Source organism: Phyllobates terribilis, unplaced genomic scaffold (genome assembly GCF_046119375.1).
Source record: "Phyllobates terribilis strain yellow unplaced genomic scaffold, ASM4611937v1 Scaffold_9__5_contigs__length_417890890, whole genome shotgun sequence".
Taxonomy (NCBI): domain Eukaryota; kingdom Metazoa; phylum Chordata; class Amphibia; order Anura; family Dendrobatidae; genus Phyllobates; species Phyllobates terribilis.
In genome coordinates, this window is record NW_027362769.1 from 89,886,891 (window position 1) to 89,900,917 (window position 14,027).

The window sequence follows — 14,027 nt, forward strand, 5'->3', positions numbered from 1 at the left end:
CTAGGTGTATACATAAGGATCTTCTCATTAACAATAGGTGACAGATATAGCTCGCCTCCTCCCCCTCCCTGCAGAGTGACTTTTCCCAGATGAAAGTATATCTAGATAGCTCTCCTAAGTCAGCGGCGAGTCCGCACCTGTTGCTGACTGATGGTTCAAGTAACTACTGTACAGCATATCTCTAAATATAAATGCCGATTTGTCTCTGACACTTGGATCAATATCAGACAATACATGTCTCTGCGATTTTGTGCGGATCACCCAGTCCGTAAAAAAAAATGGGTATTTGAACCGACCCATAGAATATCCTCTAAAAACACGGATAGAACTCAAACGCTAAAAACAATTGTCTGAATGAGCCCTTATACAAAATGAGCTGCCTGTACAAATACCCATCCCCCCATCTCTATGTGAACTCGAGGTTATAAGCCGCTTTTTGTTCTTGTTGCTTTTAAAAAGAATTTCTGTGAAACTTGTTTGATCAAAAACAAAAGTAAATAATAGAAACCTGAGCATCTGGTATATTTCACACATTTTAGGGGCAAACGTTTTCTTGTCAGAGTTCTTCTCGCGTCAAATAAAAGCAGCTCATAGTTGCAGATGTAGTTGGGAAGGTGAATAAATCCATCCCCACAGAATGATAGATCAGCATTGTATAAGAATGGTCACAAAACTTACACAAATGCAAAGTATTATAAACAGATGGCCCAAATATGTCCTCATGCAAATTCTACAATATTAGTCACAAAATGTCAAACCTAACACAGGAATGGATACAAAATATAAAGAAACAGAAACCCTTTCATAAAGGGAACCAGCTACTTCATGCAGTATGGAACAGTATGATCCAAATGTATCAACGTATTTACACCAGAAAACTTCATCAAGAGTGGCGCCATGCTTTACCCACAAATGTTACTTCAGTAGAGTAGCATTTCTTCGAGGCGCAAGGAGGCACACGCCATTGAGAAGATCCACCAAATTCATTAAAAGGGTTTCCCACAAACAAAGTTAATTTTAATCAATAGATCTTGGAATAATAATAACTTCCACAATTGGATGTGATTAAATAAAATGTTCCTGTGCTGAGATAATCTTATAAATGTGCCCACGCTGTGTACTGTGTAAAGGCTGTGTCTGACCGTGCAGGAACATGGTCTGATCATACCACAGCTCCTGGGCAGGGGAGGAAGCAAAAGAGTATATGACTCGCCCCCTGGGCCGTGGGGCACTCGGGACTGGGCTTCAGGGCAATGCTGGGAGTAGTAGTGGCGACCCGGTCCCGTGGCTCAGGGTGGTCAGACCAGTGGCAGTCTATGATGTGCTGTAGGTAATGTCCGACTACGCCACCCGTGGATTGCGGCTATTATGAACCGCCGCTGCAAGGCAGTCCACTGAGGCTAATGGTGTGTGCAGATGAGATAGTATAACTCCCCACGGGAAGAATGTAGCCTCAGGGCAGTGAGCGTAGATGGTGGGGATTGTAGTGCAGGGCGTCCCAGCACCGGTAGTGCTGGCGCGGCAAGAAATGCAAAGACAACGTGTTGCAGTCCAGGGTCTTTTACTCACAGTTCGTATAGTCCAAGTCACCTCTGCAGGGAATGACTGCCCAAGCCGTGCTGCGTCCACCAGGTGAGGGGCTCGGTCAACCCCCAGGCAATTCAGTAGTATGGTACAGGACTCCCTTCTATCCTTCCTCTGGCTCGTGCCCCACCAGTGACCAAGCTTTTGTCCAGCTGCCGCAGATCTACGCGGGTAAACGTGGGCCCCGTTTCCCGCTATCCTATATGGTGCCTTCCTAGCAAGGTTTAGTAGGGGGTCGCACCAAGTAATGATCACGACCTCCGATTCTTGGCTGAGGGTAGTTTCTCCTCCACCAATTTGGGATCCGGTACCCTTTTCTCGCCTGACCCGTCACCCGTAATTTCCTGGGTCCTTAGGGTCCCTTCTGCCTTCTTGTTCCTGAGCCCTTTTACACTTTGGGTACTTCTCTTCCTTTTCTGTTCATTTCTGTTTCTGTTCCTTTTCTCCTCTCCTCTCTGGCTCTGGCCTTCCTCCTAGGCCTGCCTCGTGGAGCTGGGCCCAGACTGAGCCACAGCTCCCTGTCAGCCCTCTCTAGCTGAACTCCTCTCTCACTGAACTCAACCCAGAACTTAGATGGTGCCCACCTTATATACCTCCCCTAGTGTGTGAGCTCAGGTGACCAGCAACCAATGAGCTCCTACCTATGCTCAGAAACCGTCCCCTCCTGCTCCTACATCACTGGGTTTTCCTCCCCCCTCCCCACTCCAGCCAGGGACATGGTCTGTCGTGCCTGCATTACTATATAAATGGGAGCACCGTTGAGCTGTCCCTCGGAAATGGGGTGTGCGTGATGCATGCTGCTAACTGAGCCCTGGTCCACACTCCATCCTTACCCGGGAGTGGAATATCACACCTCTGGCAGAGGTGCAATACCCCTGTAGCAGCCGAACCCTCGGGGCGCTACATATACAGATATTACAGCACGGGATCACAGCTGCTGCTTTCTGTCAGATAAAACATTGTTTAAAAACAAGCACCAAATGTTTTACCTCAAAGAAAGAATCATCTGTGATCCCCTGCTGTAATGTCTGTATACTCTCTTGCTTCCTCCCCTGCCCAGGAGATGTGGTATGATCAGACCATGTTCCTGCACGGTCAGACACAGCCATTACACAGTACACAGCAGGGGCACATTTATAAGATTATCTCAGCACAGGAACATTTTATTTACACACATCCAATTGTGGAAGTTATTATTATTCCAAGATTTATTTGTGCAATCCGTTTTTTTTTTTACTCAGCCACAATTAATCTTGTACAGGACCATTTGCAGTTTCCCATCTTACAGAATTGTAATGTGTCAGCCCCCATCAGATTTCGGAGTGAAATCTCAGCATGCAGTGATTTTTTTCTCATGCCAAATACATGTGAGAAAAAAAAATACGCAGATCTGCACTGCCTCATTGAAAAACATTCGTCCCAGTGCAATCCCATTTTTATCGGATTGCACGCATCTGATTTATACACTAGTGTGAGTGAACCCTTATGGTCAACCACTCGGACAAGCTGAGCCAAATCTTAATACTGCGTATATTACACTCTTTTAGGGCAGGTGCAAACAAGCGTACTTTCCGTCCCAGTGCAATAAAACAAAACATTGGGTCACACTCAGACCAATGTTATGCTAAGGGAATGTGCACACGTCCGATTTTTTCCCTCACACAGACTCTGTTCGAGGAAAAAAATCACTGCATGTCCGAGTTTGTGGGAAACATCGGACTGCACTTGGATGACATCAGAGTGCGATCCGATTTCCACACACTGGCAGAATGGAAAAAATGGAGACATTTTTTCTCTCCATCTTCTTCTCATCTAAGAAAAAAGTCTGAACAGAGTGTGATTAGCATAACTGATCGCATTTTCATTGATGACAAAAATATGCTCGTCTGCACCTGCCATTACGATTAGGCATGCTACAGTGCTTGCTGAAAACCCCTTTAAGCTTTAATGATGCTGTTAGTTTAGGTCATAAGGCCCATTGACTATGGACAAGAAATACAGCTGCTATATGGCTATGTGAACTAGCTCTTATATTCGTTCATTCTTGGAGGGAATTTCTTCTCTGATAGAGGATTTTGTCCTTTCTCACTATATAAGCCTGAATATATGTATCACCCATTAGCCTTATTTGCTTAGAGTGCTTGCACAACAACTGGTTAAATATTAAATGGCACCAGTTACCTTTCCCTGTCTATACAGGGCTGTTACTTCCAAAATATTACTGTTTTGTAGGAAAGTGTTCTCTGGCAAAATAATTAGACTATTGCAGTAATTTGCAGTAGGCAGCTCTCTGAAACTGCAACATCTTGAGAGTTGTAATATTAACAGCCACAAAATACTGATGTGGCCGCTATCCAATGCCTAGGTCATCAATATCAGATCTGTGAGGGTCCAAAACCTGGCACCCCTGCTGATCAACTGTTAGTTGCTCCAGCAGCGGCCGGACATATACACATGGAACTGAGCTGCAAAAACCAGCTCCATTTAAGGCCTCATTCAGACGTCCGTGTTGCACGTATGTGTTGGATCCATTTTTTTCACAAATACAACGTGTACCCATTATAACTGGTGCTGATATTCACATGTCCATGTGTTTTAATGGATCTTGTTTCCATATAAAATACACGGAGACATTTCTGTTTTTTTTTCCAGTATCACGGATGAAAAGGGCTAATATAAGTCTGTGTCCGTGACAAATATGTACAGCACATGGATGGCAACAATGTACAGTCTGGTTGCCATCCGTGTTTAACATTACAAAGCATAGGAGAAGCTGTTATTGCTACTGCATGTTATTGATTATTAAATATTCATCAAACAATGACATAGACCTCTGGGAGCCATCTGAAGTTTTCTTTCTCATCATGTGACTCCAGTTGATTAGTTAATTTGTAACTGGTGAGTGTAGGACACCAAACTGCACTGAATAGCTCCACGGACAGACAGACAGCTAACTTTCAGTGGAAGGGCGGGTGTATGTGAGTGGAAATATGTCCAAACTTGTGGAATGTGTCCCGAATTTCTCAGAAGGAAGAAACAAAGAGGTAAATGTGTTACAGCAATGTTTATGACAGTCTCTAACTGTTTTTTGTATCCACTATTGCTACATGAGCCATCTGTAAAACTCACTTTTTTTTATCATAGTAGCATGCCTTTTTATAGTTTGGACAGACAAAGGATGTTTTTGTTTTGTTTGTTTTTTGCTGGAACTGATGGAATTCTGATGCTACTAATTGCTTTATATTAATCTTGTAAGAGGCTGTAACAAACGTCCTTAACAAATGTGTACAAGAAATGGCTCGAAAAAATGTAAGGCTCAGTTAGACGTCTGTTTTTTGCACATGAGTTCTATCCATTGAACTCTTACCCTAGTCTGCGGGCCTGTTTGCATGCATATAATATAAAAATTCTATATCGGGCTGAGTGATGCACGCAAAATTGCGGAGACTTGTCCAATATTGATTGAGTGTTGGATCAAAATCATCAATGCAAATCTATGGGTCTATGAAAAAATAATTGAACCGCACTCTGATGCCATCTGAGTGCTGCCCATTTTTCATGGGATGCTAGACACCTATTTTGCGTGTGTGTTGTTTTTTTTTGTTTTTTTTCTCCTCCAAGAAAGGCAGATCTGAGAATTTTTCTTGTACGTGAATGAAAAAAACGTGTGAATGAGCCCCTATTTGCATGCCATGTGGCAAGAACATCAAGGCTATTAAGCATGCTCTTGCTGTTTATACATACAACAATTTCAAAGGAAAACATGACTGATTTTGAATCAATGAAATTTTGAATTTGTTGGTATCGGTTTACAACTGTATCATCTAATCCACTCTTACAATATCCCTGTTATCCAGACTATTGATGCACTGGCAGCAGCTATTTCTGAGACTGAAGGATGTCGATTGTTGGATGTGGACCCTGGAGCCTCCACCAACAGAACAGTGTACACCTTTGTGGGATCCCCAGAGGCAGTCATTGAAGGGGCGCTGAATGCGGCACGCGTTGCTTTTAAGTTGATCGATATGAGCAAACACAAAGGTAAGTGTCTGCTTCTCTCGCATTAACCTGTCTTTTTGGAAATGCTGCACAGTTTGTAATATAGCAGGAAACGCTGAAGAGAAAAAGGAAAAAAAAAATATATATACAGTACAGACCAAAAGTTTGGACACACCTTCTCATTTAAATATTTTTCTGTATTTTCATGACTATGAAAATTGTACGTTCACACTGAAGGCATCAAAACTATGAATTAACACGTGGAATTATATACTTAACAAAAAAGTGTGAAACAACTGAAAATATGTCTTATATTCTAGGTTCTTCAAAGTAGCCACCTTTTGCTTTGATGATTGCTTTGCACACTCTTGGCATTCTCTTGATGAGCTTCAAGAGGTAGTCACCGGAAATGGTTTTCACTTCACAGGTGTGCCCTGTCAGGTTCAATAAGTGGGATTTCTTGCCTTATAAATTGGGTTGGGACCATCAGTTGTGTTGTGCAGAAGTCAGGCGGATACACAGCTGATAGTCCTACTGAATAGACTGTTAGCTGCTTTTTTCTTGCCATAAAAGCAAAATGAGTGGCCATCATTACTTTAAGAAATGAAGGTCAGTCAGTGCAAAAAATTGGGAAAACTATGAATGTGTCCCCAAGTGCAGTTGCAAAAACCATCAAGCGCTACAAAGAAACTGGCTCACATGAGGACCACCCCAGGAAAGGAAGACCAAGAGTCACCTCTGCTTCTGAGGATAAGTTTATCCGAGTCACCAGCCTCAGAAATCGCAGGTTAACAGCTCAGATTAGAGACCAGGTCAATGCCACGCAGAGTTCTAGCAGCAAACACATCTCTTCCAGAACTGTTAAGAGGAGACTTTGTGCAGCAGGCCTTCATGGTAAAACAGCTGCTAGGAAACCACTGCTATGGACAGGCAACAAGCAGAAGAGACTTGTTTGGGCTAAAGAACACAAGGAATGGACATTAGACCAGTGGAAATCTGTGCTTTGGTCTGATGAGTCCAAATTTGAGATCTTTGGTTCCAACCACCGTGTCTTTGTGCGACGCAGAAAAGGTGAACGGATGGACTCTACATGCCTGGTTCCCACCGTGAAGCATGGAGGAGGAGGTGTGATGGTGTGGGGGTGCTTTGCTGGTGACACTGTTGGGGATTTATTCAAAATTGAAGGCATACTGAACCAGCATGGCTACCACAGCATCTTGCAGCGGCATGCTATTCCATCCGGTTTGTGTTTAGTTGGACCATCATTTATTTTTCAACAGGGTAATGACCCCAAACACACCTCCAGGCTGTGTAAGGGCTATCTGACCAAGAGGGAGAGTGATGGGGTGCTACGCCAGATGACCTGGCCTCCACAGTCACCAGACCTGAACCCAATCGAGATGGTTTGGGGTGAGCTGGACCGCAGAGTGAAGGCAAAAGGGCCAACAAGTGCTAAGCATCTCTGGGAACTCCTTCAAGATTGTTGGAAGACCATTTCCGGTGACTACCTCTTGAAGCTTATCAAGAGAATGCCAAGAGTGTGCAAAGCAGTCATCAAAGCAAAAGGTGGCTACTTTGAAGAACCTAGAATATAAGACATATTTTCAGTTGTTTCACACTTTTTTGTTAAGTATATAATTCCACATGTGTTAATTCATAGTTTTGATGCCTTCAGTATGAATGTACAATTTTCATAGTCATAAAAATACTGAAAAATCTTTAAATGAGAAGGGGTGTCCAAACTTTTTGTCTCTACTGTGTGTGTGTGTATGTATATGTGTGATATATATATATATATATATATATATATATATATATATATATATATATATATATATATATATATATATATATATATATATATATATATATATATATATATATATATATATATATATATATATTCTCTTATATTACAGGGTGGTCCAAAAGTAGGTGGACAGAAAGTGTAATAAGGTTATGAAGGGGGAGATTTATCAAACATGGTGTAAAGTGAAACTGGCTCTGGTTGCTAAGGGCAACTATCAGATTCCACTTTTCATTCCTCACAGACTCTTTGGAAAATGAAAGGTGGAATCTGATTGGTTGCTAAGGGCAAGTTTCACAGATCTAGTTTTCACAGATAGATCTCCCCCAAATCTGTTTTCAGATCATTCAGATAACACATAATGGTAACTAATTTAAATATAGATCAAAGAAAATGGATTTTAACAGAGTATTGGAAATCTCAAAATGCTGAAACCGTTAGAGCAATTTGGGTTGAAACATTTGGTACTCAAGCCCCAAAGAGACAAACCATTTACCACATTCGTGACAAATTCAATGCCACTGGCTCAATCCTTAATGCTCCAAAAACTGGTCAACCCAAAACAGTCTGTACAGAAGATAATAAACAACTTGTTGCTGAAACATTTGTTCAGAGTCCAAAAAAGTCACCAGAAGAGCCTCTTTGGAATTGGGAATTTCACGAGCTTCTATCATGCGAATCCTGAAAGCTTATCGTCCACGTCTAATTAATGGTTTATTGGATGATGATCCAGAACGGCGGCTGTAATTCAGTGTTTGATAAATCTCCCCCTTCATAACCTTATTACACTTTTTGTCCACCTACTTTTGGTCCAGCTGGTGTATGTATAATTATACTTTTTTTTTTTTTTTGTTTTTTTTTTTTTGGTGGGTGGGAATATTGAGTATAAAGGCTCATGCACATGACTGATTTTCTTGTACAAGAAAATGGGTCCCAGTTTCTCTAGTCTTCTTTTTCTTTTTCTTTTTCTTCTTCTTTCTGTAGTGTTGAATGGATCTTTACTCAAATCCATAAAAATCACAGGTCCGTGTGTAAGATCCATGGCGCTCAGAGCAGGTCCTTTTCTGTTCTGTATTTGTGGATCAGGCTTACAAGTCGACTCACAGATGGTAAAATTCACACTGATGTGTTTCGCCTAAGTACAGTCTTGACCAAAAGTTTTGAGATTGCCACAAATTTAGGTTTTTGCAGTTTGCTGCTTCAGTGGTTTTAGGTCATTTAGGCAAATATTTGTTTTTCTGGTTACTGAAGTACAATTATCGGCAGTTTAAAACTTTTTTTTTTTACCAATAAACTTGCTGTATGTAAAGACTCAATATGTACAGTGTTGACCCTTATAATCAAGACTTCTGCAATTCACCCTGACATGCTGGATGTCGACTTCTGGGCCAAATCCTGACTGATGATAGATTAGACGACAATGTGCTATGCTTGGAGTTTCGCTATACTTTTTTTTTTTTTTTTTTTTTTTTTTTTTTTTTTTGAAAAACACCTGATTTTTGAGGATTGACCATTAATTCTCAATTGGATTGAGATTTGTGGTGTTTCCTGCCCATGGACTCAAAAATGTAAATGTTTTTCTTAGTGATCTGCTCCTTCATCACTTTTGCCTTGGGACATGATCTTTATCGTGTTGGAATAAACATGAATCATTGGGAGAAGTTGCTCTTGGAGGATGTTTAGATATCATAATGAATCAGAGATGGAAAGTGTATTACCGTCCTACAAATCTGCTAATTAATGTATACATAACTACATATTCCCCACTGAGTGCACAGGTCCCTGCAGTCAGATGTGTTATGTCATTGCCCTTTAGGGGAGCATCCTCGTATGGGCGCTCTGGATGTTTGTCCATTTATTCCTGTCCGAAATGTGACCATGGCTGAATGTGTATCCTGCGCAAACAACTTTGCTGAAAGACTAGCGAATGAGCTGCATGTCCCAGGTAAGAAATGTGCTTTATAGCCCTAATTTTGGTGAAATTTGATTCATTGTGAAAGAATCATATTAGCTTTAGTAAAACCTAACTGCATGAGGGCAGAGGCTTTGTCTACATGAGGTTAAAATCTTTAAGGTACAGGTGGTAGGAAACAAAAAATATATATTAGTATATATAATCCCTTAGCTTCGGGAAATGGCACAGATATTCTCCTGGTTGTATCAGTTTAACCTCCAGGAAAGTCCTCCATCCCCAGTGGCCCAATCTGGAGGATAACAATCTACCTCCGCACCAGAGGGGAAAAAAAACTTGCGTAATGAGAAGTTCCCTTTCTGTGTCTGATAGATGATATAACTGTGTTTCCTGCATATAAAGTGATTTTTGTCCATTTTCCCTTCATGTGAGGAACCCAAATAAATGGGGATATACAGTACGCACTGAATGAGCAGAAGTTCTATAACCAAAGCCAGGCACAGGGGAGAAAGCTGTCAACTTTGACCTGTGTTCCTTGTTAAGTAAAATTAGGTTCCAAAGGATACTAAAAAATTCTAACTATACTAGTGGGTGATATGACATTATCCAATAGATAAAATGATCTTCAGGATGCCCCAAAGGAAGGGCCACTCCACCCTGTGACATGTCTTAACTGCATTCAGTGAGAGTATAGAGTGGCTCCAATTCTTCCACATTTGAGTTTTTGTCTTTTAATAAAATTCAACCATGGGTTCAAGTGACCCTTTAAGACCCAATCCCGATTTGCTTCTCATCAATGGAACATGGGATTACTTTTGTCAGTCTTTTAACAAATGCCTTTGTCCCCAACTTAACATCACAAAACTAGCAAAATTGGTTGACCAGGATTTTGTCATCCATTTCTTTGGGGGTGTGGGATGGGTCCTCAATGTCAAAATGATGAACCCCCATCCCCTTTTACGTTACAAACTCTATGATTTTGTGCCTGACTCTTCACCAGACTTACCAGGTACAACCCAGATTTACCAGCATAAATATATTCTAAACAAAGAAAATGTAATTAGGAAGATAGTTGATGAAATGTCAGCGCTGGAGAGTGGCAAGCCCAGCAGTTGAGGGTGACCATTGGGCCATGTATGAATCCTGTTGGGAGAAGGGAACTGATGTTCGTTAGAGGGGTAAGAATGGCAAATTGTATCACTGAAAGGAGCGACGCTGACGTTCTGGATAAGAGCAGGTGCTAATTAGTGATGAGCGAGTATGTTCTGTTAACCCTTTTGGCAAGCATGCTCGGGCAAACACCGAGTATCTTCAGCGTGCTCGGGTGTTATGGTTTCAGTCTCTTTGTTTGCATGATTTGCAACTGTTTGACAGCTTTAATACATGCGAAGAATGTCAGTTTCTTAGGCATTCCTCGCATGTATAAAAGCAGTCAAACAGTTGCAAATCATGCAAACAAAGAGACTGAAACATAACACCCGAGCATGCTGAAGATACTCGGTGTTTGCCCGAGCATGCTCGCCAAAAGGGTTAACAGAACATACTCTCATCACTAGTGCTAATACGTATAGCGTGGATTGTATGATGGCATCTAGAGATTAGAGAAGACATTTTAGTAGGAAACCCTTAATTCACAAGAGAATGTTAATGGCATATATTGGTTTCAGCAAAAAATTCTAAAATCCTAAGTTTCTCAAGTTTTCATCATCTTTGCTGTAGTTTACCTTCTATGTTTATTTTATTCGTGGCTTCATTAATTCCACATCACTTTACATTTAGACATTTTTTTTACTGTCCCCACTGGGGAACACAATCCATATTCTCTCCGTTTGGGTTTGGAGTGTGGAAGGAAACTGGGGAGAACAAACAAACTGCTCGTAGATGTTGTCGTTCTATTTCTTCCTCATAAGTCTACAGCCTGTAGCTACAGTATATTAATGGGAGATTTCAGTGCACTAATCTGCTAAATTATCAAACTATTTTTTTTTCCCTTTTATTCTAGTGTATCTTTATGCAGAGGCTGCACGCACTGAAAATCGAAGGACTCTGCCCGCTGTGAGAGCTGGAGAGTATGAAGCTCTTCCCACCAAGGTAAATGAGATTCTAAGGCTACAAATCTTGTTAATTTTCTAACTTTTTTTTACCATTATTGCTCGGAAATATAAAATGTAGCACAATTTGCCATGTATTTATTTAGCTGTGTACGTACAATAGGAACAGTTATTTTTAGATAAATATGTTCACTACAAGTCGTCATGACAATGTTTTACCATTCTTCTTGCAATCAATTGCAGATTAATTTTAGTGTGGCCCTTTACAATAAAAGAGAATCTGTCACCGGGGGCTCTGATTTTAGCAATGTGTCACTTACTGGGCTCTTTGCTGTAGTTTTGATCTCCTGCTCATAAAACAGTGATTTATCAAAACTACAGCATGCAACTCAAAGTGACACATCGCTGGATTCAGGGTCTCTGTCTCAACATTATGCTGATCTCAGATTAGCCGGGAAAAGCAAAATCTGCCTCTGGTCATTTAAATACACAGATCAACCTAGATTCAGAATATGAGCAGTATGATCAGTAATGGATGATTCTGTGTGCATAGGCTGTCATTACACAGAATGATGCACTGCCGAGAACATTGATCTTCTGTGTAAACCAAAAAATAATAATTTCACCAAATGAGTCAGTGTTTTCCTCGACTAATCGGCCATCTGTTTCATGAAACGAGCAATATTAGGAACACGTTTTCCTGATAATCATGCAGTATACATGGACCTTAAAAACCACTTACTGTTTAATTGTTTTAGGTGACTTTATAGAATAAGCAGATGCCTCTACATGTGGAATAAAACTATATGTGGTGTACCTGATTAAATGGAATATAATTTTTTTTTTATTTTTATTTTTTCTCCTCCGAATAGTTTTCCCTACTCTATATGCACAGAATACAAGCACACCAATTCTGCTGTAGATTTAACAATTTGCATTGTTCCATTTTACAATCTGTGGAGGAAATTCACAGCATAAACTGTGAGGGGCTCCGGATCTCAATTCCACAGAGCCGATGAATCCAATTTCAGTGTGTTAAATGAGATTTCAGCCATGATGCTGCTCTTGTAATAAACAGCAGTTTTTCAGTCTGACCTAGGAAAGCTTGTTGCATGATAATCGGTCAGGCTGAACAGATTGCCGATCACCTGATGAATGGGCAAAGTGCTCATTTGTTTGTACAAGCCAAAAAATCATTTCGCCAAAGGATCATTTTGCTCGGCAACGCTTCATCCCATGCAAACGGGACCATAAGTTGCTGAAAGCAATGGCAGGCTATGCACTCCTAATTATCTCTTACTGATCATTCTGTGTGCAGCTGAAGCCAGGGCTGTCTGTGCAGGGCTGCCACCAGGAATTTCAGGGCCCCCTGCTGGCAACATTTTTGGGCCCCTTGAGACTCTGCCCAGGCTCCACCTCCACCCCTTGAACCTTTCACAGTCCCACCACCCACTCTTGGGGGAAAAAAAACTCCATTTCTGCACCAATCACACAGTAACAGTTCCCATCAAACACCATATCACATATACCGCCAGCAGCTTTTGTTTTGGCCAAATTTTTTTTATTTATTTATTTTTTAAGCCAACACCACGACAAGGTAGACTCTTCTGGCCGGGCCCTACTCTACTCTAACCTATTAAACATTTCTTATACTACCCAATACTCTTTTAGGTATATTTTTATTTAAGGGAATGTGTCACATACATTTTTGTTAAAATTACAAATACCACATACAAGGGACAAATACCGCCACACCATGGCTGGACCACATATTACCACCACATAGTGACCAAATACTACAATACTGATCATCAATAAAAAAAACAAGCACGATACTAATATTACCATAAGTGTCATTATACACAGGCGCTCTGTACATAGTATACAGTGTAAGTGTACAGGTAATACAGGGATCACCAGTGACATTATACACAGGAGCTCTGTACATAGTGTATAGTGTCAGTATACAGGTAACACACTGACTCACCAGTGATGTCTCTAGTTGAAGCCCTTCATCTTCGCTTTTCTCCTTCATCCAGCGCAGACTGCCATCACTTTTCCAGGCCAGGACTTGTCTCTGCATAAAATAACACACAGTTATCTAGCGCAGGGTTCCCCAACTCCAGTCCTCAAGGCCCACCAACAGGTCATGTTTTCAGGATTTCCTTAGTATTGCACAGGTGATAATTCCATCATCAGCACAGGCAATAGTTGCATCACCTGTGCAATACTAAGGAAATCCTGAAAACATGACCTGTTGGTGGGCCTTGAGGACTGGAGTTGGGGAACCCTGATCTAGCGCACACTCACCAACTTCTACGCTACGCAGCTGAATACAGACGAGCACCCACCATCTATCTATATAATTGGTCTGTCTGTCTGTCAAATCCCGGGTCGCTGATTGGTCTGGCCGCGGCCAATCAGCGACGCGGCATTTCAGAAAAACATGGCGGCCATTAGCGGCTCATGTGCGGCACGGAGGTCAGCGGCGATGCAGCCGGGTGCTCGCAGCATAAGTCCCCCGACCGCAGGCGCTGCTGACCTACATGCGGCTATCGTCGGAAGATCAGCGGCTACGGCCGCTTATCTCCCGAGGACAAGTGTGACCCCCTCCTCTCCCCCCTCCTCACCCCCTCCTCTGGGCGTCATACTTACCCCCTCCTCACCCCCTCCT

At 41.6% G+C, this 14,027-nt stretch overlaps 1 protein-coding gene across 1 annotated transcript in view; it reads left to right on the forward strand.

Annotated features, from left to right (window-relative positions):
- Positions 1-4,459: 4,459 nt before the first annotated feature.
- Positions 4,460-14,027, forward strand: part of FTCD (formimidoyltransferase cyclodeaminase) — a 23,437-nt gene continuing 13,869 nt past the window's right edge. Inside the window, exons 1-4 of the mRNA XM_073645635.1 lie at positions 4,460-4,628; positions 5,442-5,625; positions 9,207-9,335; positions 11,305-11,393. Of these exons, the coding sequence (XP_073501736.1) occupies positions 4,575-4,628; positions 5,442-5,625; positions 9,207-9,335; positions 11,305-11,393 (456 nt within the window). The 5' untranslated portion in view covers positions 4,460-4,574. The remainder of the gene's footprint in view (positions 4,629-5,441; positions 5,626-9,206; positions 9,336-11,304; positions 11,394-14,027) is intronic.